This window comes from Scomber scombrus, chromosome 5, assembly GCF_963691925.1.
Source record: "Scomber scombrus chromosome 5, fScoSco1.1, whole genome shotgun sequence".
NCBI lineage: Eukaryota > Metazoa > Chordata > Actinopteri > Scombriformes > Scombridae > Scomber > Scomber scombrus.
In genome coordinates, this window is record NC_084974.1 from 7,831,226 (window position 1) to 7,854,436 (window position 23,211).

Genomic DNA, 23,211 nt, shown 5'->3' on the forward strand with positions numbered 1-23,211 from the left:
TTAAGATTCATTTGAACTTGAACAAGAAATTCCGTTGCTGTAGGGGGGCATTCATGACATACTGTATAGCTTTCTTTTCCCTGACAATAAATATTCATGTAGACACTTTAGAAGTAAACATTTCCATAATTAATAATAGAGAGCGGTGACACTAATGTCTACTACATGTGTGCTGTTAATCAATGATGTCTCTGACTCTTACAACATTTGTAATATGATTTAAAATCTGTAAAATTATGATAAAGTTAATTTGTAGTTGATGAGCGCACACTTCTGATTAGTAAATAATGTGCTTTATTGACCAACTTTCCAAGTTTATATCTGTCCAGCTGGCATGGTGGTGTATTACATGTGTATATAGCTTACCTTGTACAATGAGGTAGACCAGTGAAGGCTTGGCTTGCTCCATAGTCTGTATGGAGCAGGTGTAAGACCCCTCATCATACACATCCACCTACACACAATAAAGCAGAATATTGTTATTTATTTATATTACTTTGTCAGTGTTACCTTTTCACAAAGAATAGCATTTCATCTTTAGATCAATTTGCTGGTTCATCATCATTTCCTTTTCAATTCTCATAACGATCAATTATCATGGAATGCTTTTATTTTTTAGTAGTAGTGAGGATACAACGACAGCATGGCAAGATGATGTCGGTCTGAATGAATTTTCTTCTTCTGAACATCAGGGAAAATCTCTCTGAATGAAAATGAATGACCATGGTTATAAATTGATGATTATTAATATATTATTTCCTTCTATTCTCCTGCCATTGCTCCTTTCTCTCTCTTTATTCTTTAAGTCAACACACACTGGCAGATCAGTATATGACTAACTTGTAATGGCGAACACATTTTAAAATAAATGTAATGCTGCCTGGATTATGTTTTCTTTCAGCACAATTAGGAAATGTTGTTAATTAAAATATTTGGCAAGTCACAATATGTTGACACTGAATATCAGCAAAATGTTCACTGACAATGTATTTCATGTGTTTCCTACAATATCTGCTTTTGAAATGCAATATCTACTTGTAACAACTACAGCTACATATTTATGGTTATATTTTGCAGCTCATAGAGACGGTTAACTTGGTTTAAAATTTGAAAAAGTCATCAGTGACCTGAGGCATGAGACAGGATGACTTTATGTTTCTGGCATGTAACCAAAAACTACAACCTAACCTTAAACTAAGTGTTTTCATTGCCTTACACAGGACCACACACAGAACTCAGGACTGTCAATGTAGTGCTTCCTTGATTAAAAGCAAAAAAAAAAAAAAACATTGCTAGGGGACATAACCCACGCAGCAATACAATACATAATTGGGAAAACAAATTTGTTGTATTTAAACATAATTTTTAGTGGATGCACATGCATTAACACTAAATAGAACACCTAAATTTTAACTAAACCAAACATGTACACACCCACACAATGACTCATCTCTTGATTGTGATTGCAGTTGCAGTTAACCTTATATTTGTCCTTTATTCTGTGTTTTGCTCTGTTCGCTTTGTCTTCTACTTTCAATTTGCAACTGAGCGTAAACTACACCCCGCACTACACACTGTCTTTTGTCTTGCACTTATGCTGTGCCTTGTACAAATTTTGTTTGGGATGTTTGATTTAATTCATTTGAGCTGGTCGCCCGCAGATATTTTCTCAGAGTAAAAACATTCCTGTCTTCTCATATTTTCAAGACTGGGAAAGCACATAGGTAGTGTAAAAAACAAAACTTCAGAATGAAATAGAAAGAAAAGAACCTGATTGAACCTGCAGAAATAAATAGTTAAACAAGTTGGCTTCAGATTAATCTTAAAAAGAATACATTTAAGGCAAAGAATGCAGTTTATTAGGGTCATGTTTTATGAGTTTTGAAGGAGGTCCTTGAAACTAAAACATTATGTTCTCTCCCATCTCTAAATGCAACTGTCACCAAATCCAGCTTGTGATAAATCAGATTTGTAAGGATTGTAGTCTAGACTGGTTCAGTTCTTACGTCAGTAGTACCTTTTGTATGCGTAGGCTGTACTCCAGCTGTCCTTTAGTGACCAGATCTATTCTGGGGTCCAGAGACCACTTGTCCTCACCGGCAAAGATGATGTTGGATCGATTGAGCCAGGCCACCTTGGATGCTTTGTCATCAACATAACACCTGCGGGAATATTAAGAACAAGTAAGGTGAGGAGAGGGAAATAAAAATAGAAAATGTGGTTTGTCGTTAGGGGATGCAGTGTGATATGCTTGAAAAGAAAGAGGTTTCTAACTTCTTTCATTCCCTGTAAGTGCAATGCCTGTTCAGAACGTGCATATTCAGAACAGGCCTCTGGTGTTACTGCGTCAATACATTAAAAAATGAATACAGTTGATGTGAAGTGTGAATACACCATCAACATAAAATAAACTGCCATTCTATTATACACAGATGTTAAATACGGAAATGGTGAATCTTTTTTCATTTCAAGTATAATGAGAGCTGCATTTAAAAATAAAATACATAACAGAGAGCTTTTGGAAAAAAAAAGCGCCTCCTAAAATAAAGCGGATTGATCATATTAGGCTCTGAGATGGTTTATTGTCTGTGGTATTCATTTGGATCATTTGAGTGGGGTTTTTTTGTTCAAAAGATTTGTGCGTATATGCGACACACTGGTTTTGAACTGACAATGGGAAGTAGCCTTAGAGTCTGTCCATTCTTGATTAAAATCTGTGTTTTTGCTCTCTTTAGAATGTGCCATGTACAAAAACTTGCTGTACAGCTCTGATAGCCATCTGCACTCATACTTATGGTTTAATTATTATGAAGAGCAAACAAATCAGAAAGATAAATACTTTTTGGTAAAAACAACTCATGCAGGGATTTGAGGGTTTAATGATCACTCACACTCAATACTTCAATAGTTTTTTTGGTTATAGGACTCTATTTCCAGCCATTTGGCCATTTCCAGTTAGGCCTGGTGCAGTTTTCATATCATCAGATTTTATCTTGAGTTAGAATATCCACAACACAGTAATCGAAATTCATTTCAGATTCATAGAAATGCTCCACTCCAGCAGGGGGGGAAAGTTGCCACATCAATACCCTGTTCTTTTTACTCCTGGACAGCATACTGTGCTTAGACACAGAACTGAGCAGTTGGCTTTTTGCTTGTTTGTTCAAGGTTTATTGATATTAAACATGTCGCATGTCCAAGCATGCTATGTGAAAAATAGTTTTCTCCAGCTTGCAGGTCTGACGTCAGGCTGGGCTCATGACACACTGCTGCAAATCACTTCAAAAATCAAAATATATTAATGTTGAAGATGTTGCATGTCCAAAATTGCACCAAATTTGGCACTGCACTCCCTTGGGTCCCCAGCAATACAGTCCAGAAGTGTGAAGTAGATTGGATGAATGGTTTTCAAGATATGCAAAGGACACACATACAGAGACACACAGACAGAGTTTGCTTGCTTTATAGTTATATGTAATCTTATTAGGAGGACAGTAATGTGAAATTTTGTAGAGAGGAAACAAGATAACAGTAATTAAGCAATCCCACAGACCATGTGATCTATATGAAACCCAGAAGTGTTCTAAGTAAGGGTTTAAACACACAATCATGTCTTGAAATAATGAGCCAACTTGGGTATATTACTATTGCAACTCAATTTAACCGTGCGGTTGATACTGCTAACCATAAGTGTATTCCAGAGTTGGTTAACCTCATCAGAAAAGTCAGCATTCCACTCCTGGGATTGCAAAAGAAACCTGAAGTCGAAGAGCATCCTTTTCTCTTTCAGAAAATGTTCCTCTTACTCTTCTCTCATTCTCGCCCTTTACCATCCCATCTCATGTTCTCAGTCTACTTCTTCCTCTCTCTGATAAATACATCTCCTTTAACAGCGAGACTATTCCTGTGGATGAGAAAGGACACCGGTATCCTCTTGTTTACTTCTTGTTGCACACTGTCAGAGCATTATTCCAAGTAAGCGCAGGCTAAGATATCTCGCACAGGAGGGAAGGGAGCCGAGCGTCTGCCCTAATGAATAAATGCAAATGTGAGAAGACGTCGGAATCAATGAGAATGGATATCAGCCGTAATGCAAGCCGACACTGAATGCGCCTCACATGCAAATCCCAGCGACTCCCCGAGCCTTGGCTGCTCATACTGTTGGGATACAAGAGAGTAGATTAGCAAGGCAGTGAAGTGAGGCTGTCTTTGGCAGGTGACCCCGGGTGATGCACAAAAGTGGTGGTGCAGTCACCCCTGCCTGCTACCCAGTGGGAGCTGGATGTCAAGATTTGTTGATGGTTTGTACTCACAGGTTGAATCCCTGTTGATGTTCCTTCCATTTGTGTAGAATCCAGATGACTCACTGTATGTATTGACTTGCTTTGACATCTACAGTCTACTTCCCTCACTGTGGGGTGTACATGTTTACCATGTTAAGTTTCAAATGTTTTCAGGCCTCTAAGGAATACTCAGACTCGATTCAAAGGCATCTTGAACTCAAAAACATTCTTCTTATTATCACTGAGAGACAAACTGACCGTGTGAATGAACTTTGCCCCTGAATCACAACAGAGGCATTTAGTAATTCTAGAGAAAATTCCTGGAATCTTGACTCACTTAATTCTGTCCATATAATACAGATCCTTTTATGACTAATGTTTAGTATGAGTTTTGCGTTTTAACCTCTGCAGATCATCTATGAATCAAGGTCTCCTGCGATATTTGATTCATGCAAGTTGCATGTTGAAACCCTCAGAACTTTATTTTATATTCTAGACAAGACTTCAACACATCCAAAGATAACAAAATCATCTTCTTTAATTACGTGGAAATGTCTACAAATGTGCACAAAAAAAACCTCCACCACCAAACAGCTGTGATATACTGTGCTTTTGTTTCAATTAAGTGTTGGTACAACTGGATGTAAAAGATATACTGTATACAGCTGTATGCATACTGTATACATTATTGTACAGTGTGGGAGAAAAACACAATCAGTTACCGACTTCTGATGTCTGTCTTTGTTCAGCACCTGTTCATACAGCATGCAATTATGCACTGTACAGTTTTATTATAGATCCACTCTTCATCATACCTCAGCTTAGCATTTCCCTTTAATCAAACATTAGTTTGACAAGGCTGGTTTTGTTTCTTCCCTATAGAAAAGAACCACAAGGATGCACATTGTCTAACCAATACAAATATAGAATGTAACACTATTGACAGATTCGTCATGGTTATGTATGATGGGTTTGTTTTTAAATTCAATTTTTAAAGAGGATGTTGCTTCCTATGTGTAAAAAGATACTGTGATTGACAACAATCCCTCCTTTTCCAAAGGATAATTACAGCACTATAGAAGATGGCAATAACAGGCAGATGATGGTACAGTATTTGGTAATGGAATCTTTTGAAAGGGATGTTAAAAAAGAAACAGGCCAGAGTATGTGCAACAAAAAAAGCGTATATTTATTAACTAAAATATTAATGAAACAGAGGCAAAAATGAAAGCCGGAAAATTCAAACAAAAATAACTGAAGCATATAACAAACAAAATCTGCAGCATAGCAGCAAGCTCCAACTACTAAAAATAAATAAACCACACATATCAACCGATGTTTTCGGTTATTTAAAAAAAACCCTAACTTAACAGTAACATCTGGCTGAAAATAAGATGATTTAACACACAAAACTATTATAATGCTGGGGAACAGGAGGTAGTGAAAAAGGCGAAGAGCAGCATTTTTTACAATAATGCTCTATATTAGTAAACCATAGACACTTCACAGCGACAACTTGAACATCCTTTAGGTGTTTGCAGTGGAGCAATAAACTGACCAGGCTGACTGAATGGTTGCATCTTGTTTGCAGATTGCTTCCTTTCCGCCGTCATTACCACTCGCTTCCTACCGTGAAGTAACCGGTGGGAGGTGAAAAATCAACAGCAGGAAAGTTGAAGACAGTAGGAGGAGACGTGAACAGAATCAATGACACTGGATTTTCTCATTTGTGAAAAGAAGACGTTTGTGTCTCTCTCAAAAACTTTGAGTCAAACAGCATGCTGTTACCGAATCCATCTGTAGGGAAGTCTGCACGGGCGTAAGCCAGTGGTATTAGCCCACCAGAGAGTATGGCAGATTTGTCATCATTAGCTTGTGATATTCACCATGTCTCTTAGTGTTACTGATTTTGAAGATATTGTACGTATTCATAGATTCACAAAGGTGTTTCTAATGACAACACCCCTCAGGGCGCGGCCCACGTTTTCTGATTAATGTAGAAAACTCCAACTGCTTCTTTTTTTAATTTGAGGCACTGCATTACTCTACATGGAGATAAAATATCTCCCCATTGTGTGAATTACTCACACAAAATTCATAGGCTCGCTGATAGCACATACTGTCTAACACAGTGTTATTTACTAATACAGGGAACAAAGTGACAGCCCTAGATGATGCTGTCACTCTCTGCAAAGTCTTGGGCAAAAGCTTTTGTTTATCACATTTGAAGCTTTCTTTTTGAGTTGCGAAGCACCCCCGACTGATGCTTTGTAATCGCTGGAAACACAGTTCAGAGGCTACAGAAATAATACTCAGCCAGTTGTAAACAGAGATTCATCATTGCAATTAATATGTAAATGGTAGAGACTTTAAACTCCTCGAGTGGATTTGAGATAAGATGGAATTTGTGTAGAAAATGGGTATTTGAACCAAGCAGCTATTGTAGTAAAATAAGAAGAAACATATAAAAAACAAACTTTCAAAAAAAAAAGAAGAAGAGATAAAGTAAACAGAAACTGTTTTGCATATTATATAAACACATGAGAATGACATTTGTACAGCTGGCAATTTAAAGATTGTGCACTTGAATAGAATTAATAGTTTCTTCTGTATAAATATCCATATAATATTTCAGCTGTTACAGAAATTTGAAATGTGACTTTGTACAAAACTGCAGTATTATGTAACATAACAGTGATATGATATGTATTATGCCTTTCCTGATTTTATTATTTAATTTTAATTTTAATACAACAAAAAGGCCTCATAGTGAGCCTCTTAAACATTTGTCTTGGACAACAGAAATCTACCACACAGATGCATTTTATATGCACCCTTGGTGCAAATATCAATGTATGCTAATTTCACTCCAGTTCAATTAGAAGTGGATGCTATTTGTACCCTGGTATATAAAGCAAACTGTTCTATTTGCACCCGTCTTGGTGCAAATATCAATGTATGCTATTTGCACATGAGTACAATTAGGAGTGCATGCTATTTGTACCCTGATGTAGACAACAATGTGTGTGTGTGTGTGTGTGTGTGTGTGTGTGTGTGTGTGTGTGTGTGTGTGTGTGTGTGTGTGTGTGTGTGTGTGTATTCGGTGAGATCTATCACTTCTCGGCGTGAGAAATGTCAGGTGTGGCGTGTGAATGTGAGAGCAGCTTGAAATGCATGTCTCACGGCCAATTCCTGAGACTTGAGAGGTCTGAAATGTATTTGGTATCCATGGCAACCATAAACTTATCTGTCAAGATTTGATACCCATCATATAACAACCTGAAGGTTGTAAATTCAGATATTTTCGGGTTGTATGCATTTACTTAACAAAGTTATGAAAATGCAGCAGAGTTTTCCTGCTGAAAACATTATCAATATATAACTGGTGCTGTAAAGATTCAAACCCATGTCTCCTGCACTAATGATAGACACGCTGCCCATTACGCCACCGCTTCAGTCCAATGTAGTGATGTGACAGCCCAATATGTTTGCTAATACGGAAGATAGGTATTGGCAACAAATTATTTCTAACTGACAAACTGACGCTTGTATGCATTCACTGAGGAAAGATTATGAAAATATAATACAACTTTCCCACCAGAAATGTCTTTAGAACAAACATAAGAGATGAAACCTTTCTAAATTCGCCCTTCTCTGCTGACGTGGAAAATGAATATCCGCCATGTTGTTATACGTCTAGGGTGAAAATAGCTCAGCTGTGTGGCCGAGGCTATTTGTACCAGGGGTGCAAATTTTATATTTGGGCCAATGAGGAGTTCAGTGGGTTAGCCTTTTTTGATGTCTTATGATTATCACCATGTCAATTTTTGCCAATTAATCTAAGAAATCTGATTCCAGTATGACCTAAATTGTAAAATAAGCATTGACAAAATGATGACCATCGTTATCTATTACTTCTTTGAGGTTTATGAAATGCAGCTGTGTTCTGAGATTTGTTAGTTTTGTGACATGTGGTTGAAATTTGAACTTCTAGGCTACTGTAAAATAACATTAAAAAAACATTTGAAAGGGCACTCCTATATGCTCTGTCAGAGGTACTTTGAACATAATATCAAAGCGGTTTACTATGATTCACAGCTCTGGGACGCATATCAAAATCTTATGGAAAATATCAGCTTGCAAGTCACGCAGGAGAGAGGACATTGTGAAATAAAAGAGGATACATCTGTAGTGTAGTGGGATGCACCCAATTAAAGCCCCTGTTTAAGTGAGACGAGCAGTTTCAACTGTGGCTCCTCCAAAGCATCGTGCCAGCTCTTGGGTAAATACAGGTGACTGGGACTATTAATCATCCAAATGCTCCTAATTGTATTACCTCCTTTCAGTTAGCGGTCACCATATGCTGCTCCATATGGGTAAAAAAAATAGATAGATAAATACATGACACACGGTGCTGTACTGTACATGATGCCACACTGAGAATTAAATCAGAGCCATACTCCACTGCTCCAAACATTCTCATCTTCACTGGCCTTATCTTTATTCCTCTCATCTCTTCACACCTCAGCATTGCCACTCCTCCACTTCACTTCCTCTCACTAGCTTTGTTTTCTCACCCCATCTGCCTGTCATCCTGGCCCTGCTCACTCCTCTCTGTAGGTTCCATCTCCCCTCTCATCTCTCTATCAACACGACAGAACAGAAGTGGACGGCGTGGAATAGAAATCAAAGGGACTATTCAGGGATCTGTGCTATGGATCGTGTTTCTCAGCTACCTCTTGCCCTCTTCTTTGTCTGTCTTCCTTCGAAGTGCTCAAACCCCCAGAGGGTACTGACAACCTCTGGTGCAGAGTGTTGAGCATGCTCAGTAGTAGCTACTTCCTGTTCCCACTAATGAGCGACTGACTGGGGAGCAGAGAACTTCCTATCACTTGTCAGAGTAGTTGTCTGCCTGTAACCCTCGCTTCCATCTAGCAGGGTAGCTGTCAAGGTGTTTCTAGGCAGGGCCGGGTTTCTCTGGCTATGCTGGGGCCCTGCTGGACTAGAATGAGAAATAAGAGCTTGGCTGTCTGCGGCTGCCGGCCTGAACTGAGACGCACTCAACAAGTCGCTTGCAGGGAACACAATTTGATTGGAATGGCGAGCCACGGTTGAACGATTTGTAATGAAAATCCATCCCATTAACTGGCTGCAGCCCTCACAATGATGCAGTAACTCAGCTGTGTTATTTAGCCAGTCTGACTTTATGTATTTGAATATTTGGTGGAAAAAAACACAAGTTTTTTAATCACAACAGCATCTCCGTGTTCACAATCCTCTGCAGAATCCTCTGCGAGCCAATAATCCTCTGCAGAATACATGGTCTATGCTAAAAAGCTCTTAAATGCAAACAAATATTTGCTGATGCTTGTAAACAAAAAGGCTTGTTAAATGCACCTTTTTTTGTTAACTGGATTTTAGTGGCGTTGTTGTTTATCAGTCCCCTCAGACAACTGGGGCTGGGTTTACCCGGGGTCTGCTTGTGATGGATGCTTGGGCTGCTATCCTGCACTGTTTTACCCTGAGCTTTGTTGATGGATGCTCTGCTGTGCTATATTACACTCTCTTTCTACCCCGCTTTGCTGTGCCAATATGGACTGGCCAATAGGCTATGTCTGACAGGGGACTGTGTGGGCTGACAGATGCCTGGGCCGGAGCTGCTGAGCTGGGCTTGTGTTGACAGGAGGGCTGGGCTGGATGGATCCCTGCTCCAGGGCTAGCCGTGGGGGAGGACCAAAGAGCAGGCTGGAGCCAGGGGGTGAAACCGTAATGAGAAGTACGATGTGCCAAGACTGACAGAACAGCCACACCACCCGCTATCCCCATCAATACCCAGTTCTCCTCAACTCACCTCCTCTTTTTGCTCTTTTTTCTGTCTCTCTTTGCCTCTCTGACACCTCTTGCCCCTTAACAAAACCCTTTTTTTCGCCTCTATTTTCTCTTTCTAGTGCGCCTGTCTTATTCTACCCTCCACCCTCTTCAACCTTCCGCCTCAAACTTGTTCCCATCCTCTCCCTTTTCTACCTTTAATCCTCACATTGACTGGCCAAACTTAGTCACAGCATGCATGTGTATGGGGAGTTGTGTGTGTGTGTGTGTGTGTGTTGTACACATCCTGATATACCATCCATACGGAGAGAATATGAAATATTTTCCCCCAAAAGAGTCAAAGAACTTGTTTCAGCAATCAATAAAGATAAAAAGGCACACTGGCTGTTCGATCGACCTCGCACACGCCTGGTGGGCAAGTGCCGGCAGAGCCTAGCCACTAAGTTTTGTGTCTTTGTGCATGTGGCTGGGGTCACAACAGACCGAGGGCCGGAGACGGAGAGATTGCCAATCAGGCTGATGAAAAGAAAGAAAGAAACAAAGTGCCATGAAAGAAAGAAAACGACACTGAGAAAGTAGAGTAAATTAAAGGGACGGAAGCAAAGCCAAAGCTGCATACCAAATCAAAGTCAGGTCATTCCTTTATAGCCCTTATAGCAGTTTCTTGCCCTAGATATTCTCTGTGTAGCAGGTTGAATGCATTTCCTGTAAGGTGTAAGTTTGTCCCCTTGGACTGGGCTTAGAAGAACAAAGCATTTATTGAAAGACTGCAATGCTGTCTTGCTATAGAATACCTTTTTTTTTTCCCACTCTTTTATATCTACCAACAACAAAATGGTTATACATCATTATGTGCTATTAAGACATTAACATGAACAGAGCAACAAACATGACGCTTTCAAAGTGAATGTATCGTACTTGTGCTTGTCCCCCCCCGTGTGTGTCGTGTTAATTGTCAGTCAGCAGGTAAAAATCTTCATTACGCCTTTGTAAATCGGTGTTGACAAGAGTGGCAAACGGGTCACATTAATAACTGCGATCTCAAAAGCTGGTGCAAAGTGTTAGATGCTTGTTTGTGAAAATGTTTCTTTTGGCATGCTTAATGAAGCATGTAAAGACAGGAATGATGACAGTAATGCGTGGAGGGTGATAAATTGTCTGCTTTCATTAACAGTGATTTTAAAACAAAGCTGTTATCAATAGGTGGAGCTGTTCCTGTGGGCCCTAGCAGATGCCACACAGACCTATTTCTCTTTATCTGTCTCTGATTAACTGTCCCTGAAATCCATATACAAAGATGAGGAATATAAAAAGCCATGGAGCTGTTTTAACCCTTTAAATTCCTCAAGACCTTCCATCAGTCACTACAATCCCTTTAGCTCTTGCACTCAGTATTCCCTCCTCATAGTGAAAACCCTGCAGGGAATTCCCCAATGATGCAATTTCATCATAATAGAGTTGAAGTAACCTTTGTTGATTTTTTTATCTCTGCTTTAGAACCACAGAGAGCCACAAATCTTCATATAATTCTCCAATCATGAAGCCCCTACATCTTGGTTGGCATGCCTCAGTGCTTAGAGCAAGCCATTAATCATGGCAGGAATGATTGTTTTTAAGACTTGGCCAGCAGACCTAGCGGGTCGAAATTATTAATCAAAAATGGTTACAAACAACTCAGGTCTGGTTGATTCAAATTTGCTTGGCAAAGGTGTGATTTCACCTCTAAGGCTTTAACAAGTGCCGTTAAATTCTGCCTGTGTGGTGTTTTTCTGCATTTTCTGAAGCCGCTCCAAATAGGAGAAGACGCTGTGCGTCCGTTTACTGTGAAGTGCAACGTTTCACATCTGTTCGGCAACTGTTGGGTTAGGGTTAGGGTTAGGCTTAGGAGGAGCCAGAATGCAAAACATGCACTAGTGAGAATGAACATTTCCTTGCCGATCAAAGTTCATACTGCACATGCCAGCTGTGCAGAAGGTCTGACACTTCTCCTGTCAGTCTAGCTACACCCTGACACCACACATACTCATTCAGTTCCTTCTCCCCTTCCTTCACGATATGGTGTTTTTTAAGCAGGTCTGGAGTTTGAGGGAGAAGTGCTTGGAAGTAACGAGCCCATGACAAATGGTGTCTCATTGAGACGTAGGCAGGAGGATCTATGGCAAGGGCAGGATGCTGCTATTAAATCTCAGGAGACGTACTATGCTTCCTTTTTCTGTCTTATCTTCCCTTTTCGTCACTCTCGCTCGCACTTAACTCTCTTCCTGCTCTTTTGTACTTTTTCTTATCTTTAAATCTTGGCCCTTCTCCCGATGTACTCCTCATTCATCCTTTATGCCCGTCATTGCTCACTCTCATTCTCTCCATGACCATCTGTCTTAACCTGCCTCTTTTGCATCTGTTGGTTGTGCTCCTCTGCTTCTTATTACTCAACCATACAGCTGTGGACACACTGTATGGCATGACTGTCAGCTGGTGTATGTGGGGTGGGTGGACAAAATAACAGTAATACTAACTTAAATCCTACTGTACCTTTGTGAAGTTTATCCATTTAAAGTCAAAAGTGCTCATGAGAAGTATTATTCCAACAGCTTGTATTGCATTGCATTAGTAGATATATATGCATTTATGCCTACAAATATAAAATGTATCTGCGTGGGTTTGTGTGGCTGAAAGTGTGTAAGTATAGGGGGCATAGTGGTATTATTGCTACTGTAAGCCACATGCCTCTTATTGCTGCAAATTATACTAATAATGCCACAATTACTGGATGCAGTGTGTCGACCTTTCCAGCCCACCGATGTCTTCACACAGCAATCTCCTCAACGCGCGCAACCTGCTCCTATTATTAGATGATGTCACATACAGTAGGTCTTGTCTCCAAGTGTGACAGGCCATGGAACAACTACCTCATTTCTCCGGTCTCCACATTCACCTCTTACGCGATCCATCACTGTGCTCTGCTTTGGTGCATTACGGGCAGAAAGAGGTGAATCAGTTGATGATGCACTGCCAGCGAAAAGGAGAGCAGAGGCAAAAGGGAAAAGACACTCTTCTAAGTGCTAAAATTCTCCAGACCTGGCTGCCTCTACTTAGGCTGGAAATGAAATGCAGCATCATAAATTCTTTCTGAAATAAAATAGGCTTATTTGAATTTGTTGGCCCAGCACACTATTTATATTTCTTGGGCAGGCTTCTGATAATATGCTCAAAAGTAGAAATAGCATGACCACCACTACATCTCAACAATATAGATCAAGGCAAGTCTAGTAGAGGTTTAGCAAGCTCAGAAAAATCACATGAATCCAAGCGGCTTTGCTACCTTTTCTTAGTTGCAGTCTTTTTTATCTCAAAGGTAACACTTTGAACTGAAGATGTGTCTTAAATAATTATGGTGTGAATCAGAGCTTGGGGCGCAGGTTGTTTCATCATCATTTCCTATGTGAGAATCGGCTTTTATACACTCTTGCTACACTAATCAGCATTTCTCCCTTGTGGGCTAATTTTTGAAAGCACAGCCTCATTAAGTGGGGTGTGAGGGATGCCATTTGATGTTGCATCTACAGTGTACAGCATTTAGTCTTTGCCTATGGACTTTAAAGGTTAGCCAGCAGTGGCGCGGGAGCCAGCCTATCAAATACAAGACTGACAGGTGTCATGTCAAATGAGACGGTCAAAAAGGTCGCCTGTGATTTGTTGCCAGTGACAGAATGGCTAATTCACATGCCGATGCAGCAGGAGAAGCTGAGAGATTGACGGCTATTCCTCATATCTCATATGAAATCTAACAGGCACTCGAAGGAGCCGCCTTTCTCATTTAAACGCACACATCACCCACTCAACACATGCAACATAGGGGACTTTTTCTTTTTTTTTTAATTTAAAGAAAAGCTGTATTTGTGTTTAGCTTGTCTCACACATGCCAGATATTCTGACAGATGGTGAGTCTGATGAATTATTAAATATTCTACTTTTCCACACTAAATTAAATTTTGCACATTACTCTGATGACACAATTCTAAGAGTTTTTTACAGTTTACTGTTGTTACTTCCAGTGTTAGCTTTATTTATTTGTTTCACTGTTTGTTTTTCACACCTATTACAATACTTAGTTGATGCATGTGTCATTGAATATTAAAGCAAGGACATAACTTGGATATCTGATCACATTGGAATGAGTTGCGAGCTGGGAGACAACGTGTGTTTAAATACGTTCATAGCCACAGTGAACATAATGTCCTAGCTATAGGGGACAGCCACAGGGCTGTAGATATAATCTTAAAGAGGAGATTTGTAGGTAAACATGAGCTCTAATAACTCCAATATTTACATAGAAAATACACCCACATAGCGTATGTACTTTGCTTATTTGATTGCATTCTTCAGACAAAAATTGCTTGTGAGGACCATCCTCCTGTTGTTCTCCCATTACATCAATTGATCGTGCAGCTATGGCAACAATATAACATACCACAATGGTACTATACAGTATGTTACTATACTTCTATTATTATCTCTTTTGCATATGGTATTATCATAATTAGTCTTTAGCAGAGCCATTTCCAAATGTGCTCCACGAATTCAGCATGAATCCCCCTGCTGCTGCTGCAAAGGTCTTTCATAGCGTTTAGCATGAAGGATAACTCCCTGCTTCAAGTGCTCCCCTGAGTCTGTGCAAGGCTAACTAATGTTAACAACCGCTGCATGCTGCAAAAAGCTTAAGTATAAAAAGGTTCTGACTCCGTTGGTTCCAAGCTATTTCTTACACTGATCTTTAATTATGCTGACTTGGTATCTGCCTGCTGATCAAAGAACAAGGAAAACATGAGCCTAATGGACTTTGACATGTAGATGTTGATCTCAATATCCACTGTGCCCTATCAGAATCCCTGATAACATGAAGGCTGTGACGGTATATTCCAGGCTTTAAGGCTCAATCTGATCCAGATCAAAATGCACGAGGATATTGAAATGTAAATCCATTGATTCATTCAGTCACTCATTTAGTTATTCATGTGGCAAGGCACAGCCCCAGATGTGCTATTAAGTTCAGCTGTAAAATTCATTCAATAAAGATACTTTAACGCCATAATTTAGACTCAGCAGGGGACTCATGAAGGAATGCTAATATATTATTATCTTATCTTTGACCTAAATTACTGCTTAATTGCATAGCAGAGGCCTAAGAGATTAACAAACATGAGACACTAGTCTTTTAAGCACCTTGTCAATTACTGTACACACACCTTCGATCACAGAGAAAGATAGAAATCGTTGAATAAACTAATCTAAGAAAAATTAAAAAAAATGACTTGCATAGTGTGAAAAAACTGTAATAACTGAAAGTAGATGCATGATTTAATATTTGTTCTTTGACATGCATTAACCTAATGGCCACACTTAATGTGTCATGTTATACAGAGCTTAGTGATTTTCTATAGAATTCCTTCTATTGCTCTCATTTTAAACCCTCTGTGAAGACATTTATCAGGCCTAAACAGTTTCTTAGTACAGAAGTTAAAGGAAAAACTGAGAAAAAGATAAATTCTGAGAATCTAAAGAAAAGACAGCAAAGGTTTATAACTTGCACAGCACAGAATCTGTGGATGCCCTGTAGTGTGTGGCAGCATGTGTGCCTCCACTCAGAAAGCCCTGAGAGATAGGCAAGAGTAAAACAGAGAATCTGGGTAATGATCCAGCAATGTGTTAGTATCATAACAGCCTGGGATCTTCTCTAAGAATGGTATAAACACAGACAATCTAGCAGATTCCCTTTTAATTGCTTTCTCTTCTGTGCGGGGCAATGAGAAAAGGGGGTCGTCATACGGATGGGGATGAGGATGAGGAGAGTTTGTCTTGTTTCTCAGAGCAACTGTTCCAGCAGATAATGCCAGGCAACCCTGACAGGGAAAAGGGATGAGAGGGAGCAGGAGGAAACAGGAGGCAGAAGGATCAGTTTTTCTAGGTTTGAAATCATCCTTACTCTTTTTCCTTCTTCTGGTCACATCTATGAAAGTGAAAAAGAGAAGGCTTGAAGCTAATAATCATGCTAAAATACTCAACTGCCACTAGAAAATAAACAACCCAGAGAGCGTAATTTCATTGTGACGTTTTAATAACAAAAGAAACTATGCCACAGTTGTAAAACTCTGACTCTGTGTGGGGGGAATAGCCTCTGGCACAAACAAGGATTAGGAGGGTTTTTAGAACATTAAAACAAAATGCCACACACTGTTTGTCTTTCCACATAGCACTACTTAACACAGCTGCCAAAGATCCAGAAATCACTGGAAACAATGACAAACTGCTATTGCCAAGGGTATGGTTTACCAGACCTGTAAGCAAGGTTGAATGGGAAGACCACAGCGATTTCTTCATAAGTCGTACAATAATAATGTGCTGAAAATTGTACAAATCAGACCACAAGTTTGCAGCCATTGGGTTCCTTCATTTTACAGTGAAACGTTCAAAGAATTCAAAGTTGCTTGAATTCTGTAGGTAATCCATCAAATTTAACATTTCATTGGTGGTGTGGTTTTGATTAAAAGTTAAACAGATGTGAGCAGGGACTGTTCTGAGACTTGTGTGAAGGCTGCAGGAAGTTTAAATGCAAGAAACTATGAAAAACTCACATTATCCTTTGCAAAGCATTCATGTTTGCTTATGCTCTGTGTTTGATCTTCCAAAAAAACATATAGCTCAAGCATGCAATGATTTCCTGCTACCATCTGTCAAGTTTTGGGTTTTTGGAACATCTCTCAAAGCTCCGGGAGTTTTCAGAACAATCCTTGCTCAAAAAAACTGCAGAATTTAATGATCACATAAGACAAAAAAATTCAAAACATTAGTAACATTTAGAGATATAGTTACAGAAAACCTTTATAAAACATACATCTCATACTACAACTAAAACCTAAGCAGCAAAACTTCTCTATCGGGGTCAAACTTTACAACTCCAGACACACAGTTTGTCAGAGTGCTGGATGAAAGGAGTTATCATGAACAGAGAGGAGATAATGAACTTATCTTTCCAGGTCCGTAACATCAGCTGCATCTGCCAATAGTATCGCAACACTCCAACAGTATGTACCAGCAGGCCACCAGACCACCATTACAGTGTGAGGCAATCTAAACCCCCACTGATTTTGATTCCCCTCCAAGTCACTTGCTTTGGTGCTCTCGCTCACATCAACTGGAAAAACCATTTTGCGCGGGCTCAGCCCGGCCAATTTCTATCTGTCACAGGTAGTGGGGAATTGACTGTGCGACATGTAGCATATCACTTTAAAGTGACAGTAAAACGGGAAATCACTTTGTGCCAGCCACATGCTCTTGTCGCCTTCCATAAGAACTTTGTTCAGTCAGAGGGAAAAGTCCTTAAAGCTAAACAGTTTGTGGGGGAAAGATAGCGAATCAGTGCCAAGTCCTGTCTGCCTGCACCCACTCAGGACACACAGTGCAACTTGGTCTCGGAGTTGTACACTTTTAAATTGGCGAGAGCATACTGGATGGGAAACAGCCTATGTGTGCAAATACAAAAACTGTGCAAGTGTGGTGTGTTCAGTTAAGACAATGCACATGGTGTTGGGGCAAGTCTAAGTATAGCAGGCAAACTGTTCCATAGCTGTATAAAAAAACAACTGAACCATCTCACCACACTATGAAAGTGCTCTCGACACATGGAAAAGATTTATAACACCTTCCACCAGTGCAAACAAAACACTGATTCACACACCTACACACCTACGCACACACACACACACACACACACACACACACACACACACACACACACACAACGAGTATAAACTTCCCACACTCAGAAACAAATGCAAGAAATGCTAGTGACACGCAGAGCTCTCAGTACTGACTGAGAAGCTTTCCATTTGTATTACCTGCTTACTAATCTAAGATAACTGGATGTGAACTTTAGGAACATTTCTATAGCTACACAACCACCGACAGATGATCGAATTCAATCCTGAGAAAAGAGACAGAAAAGACAGATGCAGTTTTTTCACCCCCGGGTATCATGCAGCCCAGCTTCATTCATGCATAACCTAACACAGCGCAGGTGATTTATAGATTTCTTTCCTTGTCATATTAGATTTGACAGTGAATGAAGCCTGAAACGACTGTAGAAAAGCAGTAACCAAGCCTGTAACCACAGTTATTTTATTATCAACAGAGGTACCCTTACAATTCAAACAATAGAAGGCTTTTAAAATATTGTTTGTGGTATGCGATTCTAAACTGCTTTGACCACGAGCTGAATACAAATGGATAAAATATCAAAGTTTAATGTAACTGGAGAAATTAAAAGGCATTGATCTAGTTTCACAGTATCATTTACATTTTTAATGGGACACAATTACAACTGCACCGGCATGGTGCTTTTACATAAATGGCGATTGAAGTAGTCAAAGTGCAATATAGACCCTGTAAAAAAAAAAGAAAAAAAAGAAAAAAGAGCAGAATTTACTGTGTGCTGTTGAAGGTTTGTGGAAGAGAGAGTCTATTTTGGTGTGTAAGCTGTTTATGCATTTGTTGGCATTTTTGATGTTTCTTTTAAATGATTGTGTCAAGTTTATCGTGTTGAATATCACCCAGTCACAGAAAGTTTATGTGTGTGTGTGTGTGTGTGTGTGTGTGTGTGTGTGTGTGTGTGTGTGTGTGTGTGTGTGTGTGTGTGTGTGTGTGTAACAGAGAGACATAGAAGCAGATAAAAAAGGTTTAAGGGAAGAAGAAAGACTGTATAAGTGTTTCGTGGAAAATGATAAGTGTTTATAATACAATACATTTCCATGTAAATAGGTAGTGTGCAAATGGTTCGGCAGTTCTTATGTGTGTGTTTATTAATATGTATGCGTGCGAGCTGTGATAACCTTGCAGTGTGGGATGCTAATCTGCATTAAAGTGAAAGACAGATCAATTTAAGGTGAATTTCACACAACTTAAAAGTGTCTGTCATCTATCTGATCGAGGACGAGGCGCTCTCTCTCTCTCTATCATAACCAGACTTTGTGTTGTAGCGCGTGGTGCACGCAAGTCGTTAATCACTCGGACAGCGCTCTGCTTCGGCTTCAGTTCAGGCAGTGTCAGAGACGAGCAAGGACCTCACACTAGAAAAAAAAAAAGTACTGTTATTTTTTACCACGGACGCTAGGAGCTGTTGGCTTATAGATTTGCATCTAGTTCTTCTGAGAGGGCCGAGGAGAGGTGAGAGCAGAGCTGGATGAACACAATCAAGTTTGTAAGGCGCATTGTTCAAGGAAAAACTCCTCTGTGATGAAGTAGCTCTGCCCGAGATGTGAAAAAAAACGTTCACTTCATGAAGCACTTTTGATTTATGAAGCTTTTCTTTGAGCCAGCTTGCTGGGATTTTTTTTTGAAAAAAGCAGCACATATCATGCTGTGCTTTAAGGTTGGATCAAGACTATTGTGATATGTTTTGTCCTTGCCGATGATAGTATGTCATGTATTTTTAGTTCTAACAATATGGAGATAAAACAGTGTTTGAATGCAAATCCATCTCAATGTTTTGTCACTGTTTTTGGTTGAGCGAAATGGCCATAATCAATATTTAATATAACAGAGATGTTGCCTGGAGGCTTTATACTCACTGTAAGGAGAGAGCCTGCAACTGTGTAGTACTGACTGTTCCTGATGCTACAGTGTTATAGATATGATAGTGTTAAATATACTTTACCTTCACACTTAGACTGCAGTCACATAATTAACTTAAAGAAAAATAAGCATTTTATAGAAATTTTACATTTACTAGATATACAGTATATTTGTATTCATTTTGTACTTCAATGATGGAATATCCAGTGTAAATGTAAATGTATGACATCAAAATTCAGTGCACGTTCATTTTAATTAGGCCACTTGGTGATGTATTTGGGCTTATTTTGCTTTTACTCTATAAAAGTGTAGCCCGCCTTGTAGCTGCTACAATTTAAGCAGCTAGAGAATAGAACTCAGCCACCATTATTATTTACACCTGTGTTTTTTCGACCGTGACAAAATGTCTTCTGTGAAAAAAGGCCCGTGCCTGTGCTATGTTCATCTATTTTAAATACCACAGTAATTACATCCCCCGCGCTCTGTGTTTGATGAGGGTGTTTTTCTCTGCTTCTAGGCAGAGATAACTTCCCATCCAACTCTGAAAATCAACTCTAGACAAATGCGATGTGAAAAATAAGTTGGTGACATGCAGATCACATTCAAACAAACAACACAAAAAAACCTCAAACATGCTCTGCTCACTGGCTGTGTTTACTAAGAGGTCATTACGTGCTACAAGGGTTTTGGGTTTAGGCACAATGCTGCCTCTGACTGCCTTGTTAAAGTGTTTTGTTGCTCCAAGATGCTGCAGCTGAGATACAAGACCGGCCAAACATCAATCCTTTTTGTCTGGCATGGCTTGCAGTTTTGGACTCAATAAACTGTTTGCACAGTGGCAGATCAACTCGAGCACTCCATGAAAAGAATTTCAAAGGGGAATTCTCTGCAGTTGGTGCTGGCAGCGAGCTAATGGCCAAATCAGATCACTCAAGTCAGAAATCCATCCAATGCCGTAGGAAATAGTTGACTAGAGCCAGCGAAGAGGGCACATTCTCTGAACTGGCCTGGCAGCTTAATAAACTGAGCTGATAAACAGCCAAATAAACGACACCTAGGATATGAATATTGTAAGTCACGTTTTAAGGTAGCACACTGAATTTTGATACGATGGAATTATTACAATTATAAAGAAGAGTTTTATTGATGGATGTGTCTTAAAAAAAACTCCCCCTTCTGTTCCACAGTAAGCTGGGCTGAACGCAGTGTACAAATTAAGACATTTTAGACAGACAGAATGAATTTAACAAATAAGTCATCAAAGTATCAGCATCTCAAAACACATGAGGAAAGCGCCCCTGGCTGTTGGCCCCTCTTTCTGTCCACTCTGGCAGCAAAGATATTAGAAGCTTAAGCTGTTTTTTCAGCAATATTTTTTCCTCATTTTAACAGTACCCTGAGCACCTCAACGTTTAAAAAGAGAGATTCTACCAACCTCTGCTCCATTATTCTCTCCACTCTTACAGAAATACACAAGGCCTTCAGAAAATAAACGATAACTTTTCTCTTCTTTGAATACCAGTCACTTAATTTAACTTAGTTTTGATGTTGACCCTCATTTAAAGGCCCAGAAATTCATTCTTTAATAATGATTGTACATAATATAATATGAATATGAGTAATATTAATGTGCATTATACACTGGAGAGTGATGACCAAAAGGAAGAATAGAAATATAGAAAAATACAGCCACTTTAAATATCCTCCACCAGGGGGCATGTCTCTGCATCTCGGTCTCAAATAGTGTCATGTCAATGACAACAGGTATTAAATGCAGCAGAATCTATTACATAATATGCTCTGTTCACTTTATTCCCTTCAGGTATATGTATATATAGCTTCCTAAGTAAGTTGCTTCCTATAATTGTCCTGTAAGTGTCCTAATGAATTGCAGCAATATTAAGTATGTTATCCATTAGGTAATTACTTAGGCTAATCAGTGGTAGTAAATGAATAGCCACTGAGTTATAAAGATGTAATTATGTTCACTTGTAATACCCCTTCACACTTTCATAACAATACATTTTTTATGTTTTAATATTTTTACTAGTTACTTTTGTTGTGTTTGTACTAGCTGGTTCATGTTGCTGCATTGCTGATCATTAAAGAAGACACTATCATACATAGAAATTAACTTTAAAAGGTAGGGAACATATGTTTGACTTATGTGATATTTGGCATGTAAATATCAATAAAGGGAGGCCAGCTTTTACCATCAAGTAAGGTTTCACGTATCATATTCTTCTATTGATTTATCACTTTCTAAGCCCAGCAGATAACAGCAGATAGAGAGAGTTGTCTGTCCTTCTCCTGGTGAGACTTCTCTTTGTGGCTTTCCTCATGAGAACCGACGCAAACAATCTAATAGCAAAGTAAACTGTTACGTTATGACTCGAGCCAAGGCTGTGTCTGAAGCTTGTCTTCAAAACAGTTGTTCACACTTCAACGTGCCACAGAGGTTACTACATGCATTGGATTTACGTATCGCAACTTTGACTAGATAGTTTAGCAAGACAGTTAAGATGATAGAAAAGCAGAAAAATGTATTTCTCCTGCACCAAATTATATTTCTTTTTTCACATTTCTAATATTTGCTTTTTTCCCCCTCCACATTAATGGATATTTTTTCAAAAATTATACAAGAAACGAAAAAGTCACTTATTGACTGAATTATTCACAGCTGGTGAACTTCATGCAACCAGCAACTCTAGGTCTCAAGCAGGCATGACTGTCAGTGACTGTTGATGACTGTTGACTGTGGGAGCCTATGCATTAATAGATCATAACATACTGCTTGCTTCCACCCATACACAAAAGCTGTCAAGTTGCAGTCCATTCTCACCTCATACTGACAGAATGGGGTAGCAGCTTGGCCACATGGTGAGAGCTGCACCTGTGAAATCTCAATAGTTGGTGTCTGGCTCTGAGGTTGATGTGGGTTAGTTCTCCACTGTGGTTTTTGGCACATATTGAATTTTGCTTCCTCAGGGAGCAATAACAACACAGATAGTTGAAACCAAAATGAAAACAATGTTTGGTTTCTCTATTAAAAAAATGATATCAATAAGAAGCCTGAAATGAAGCTGAGTTATTTTAAAATCAGCTGATGCTCTGGCTAAGCTTTGCCATCACCGATTGATGGGCTAGTTAAGATGTCATCCTCACTGCTCTCTCTGCTGCTGGCTGCTTCTGCATCTCACACCACACCAATGAAACCGCTGCTGATCGTGATCTGTTGCTCACTCACACTTTTGGCTGAGTTTAAATTACGCTTCTCAGGGAGTGATACGAAACAGAGCCTGGGCTACACACACACTCGTTCAGTATACCTGACTTGTCTGATAGAAATGCATTATTCTTTCAATTTTCGATTTGACCTAAATGTTAACAGCACAATTGCTCAGAATGGACTTCTTTCAGGCTTGCCTCTTTCTTATAGAGAGCTGTGATTGCAAGATCATGGTTTAAATCTGTC

General features: G+C 39.4%; 1 protein-coding gene across 1 annotated transcript in view; it reads right to left on the reverse strand.

Annotated features, from left to right (window-relative positions):
• lsamp (limbic system associated membrane protein) overlaps positions 1 to 23,211 on the reverse strand; it is a 194,733-nt gene that overhangs the window by 62,544 nt on the left and 108,978 nt on the right. The window contains exons 3-4 of the mRNA XM_062419047.1: positions 2,018 to 2,162; positions 367 to 454 (exon numbers count right to left, since the gene is read on the reverse strand). Of these exons, the coding sequence (XP_062275031.1) occupies positions 367 to 454; positions 2,018 to 2,162 (233 nt within the window). The remainder of the gene's footprint in view (positions 1 to 366; positions 455 to 2,017; positions 2,163 to 23,211) is intronic.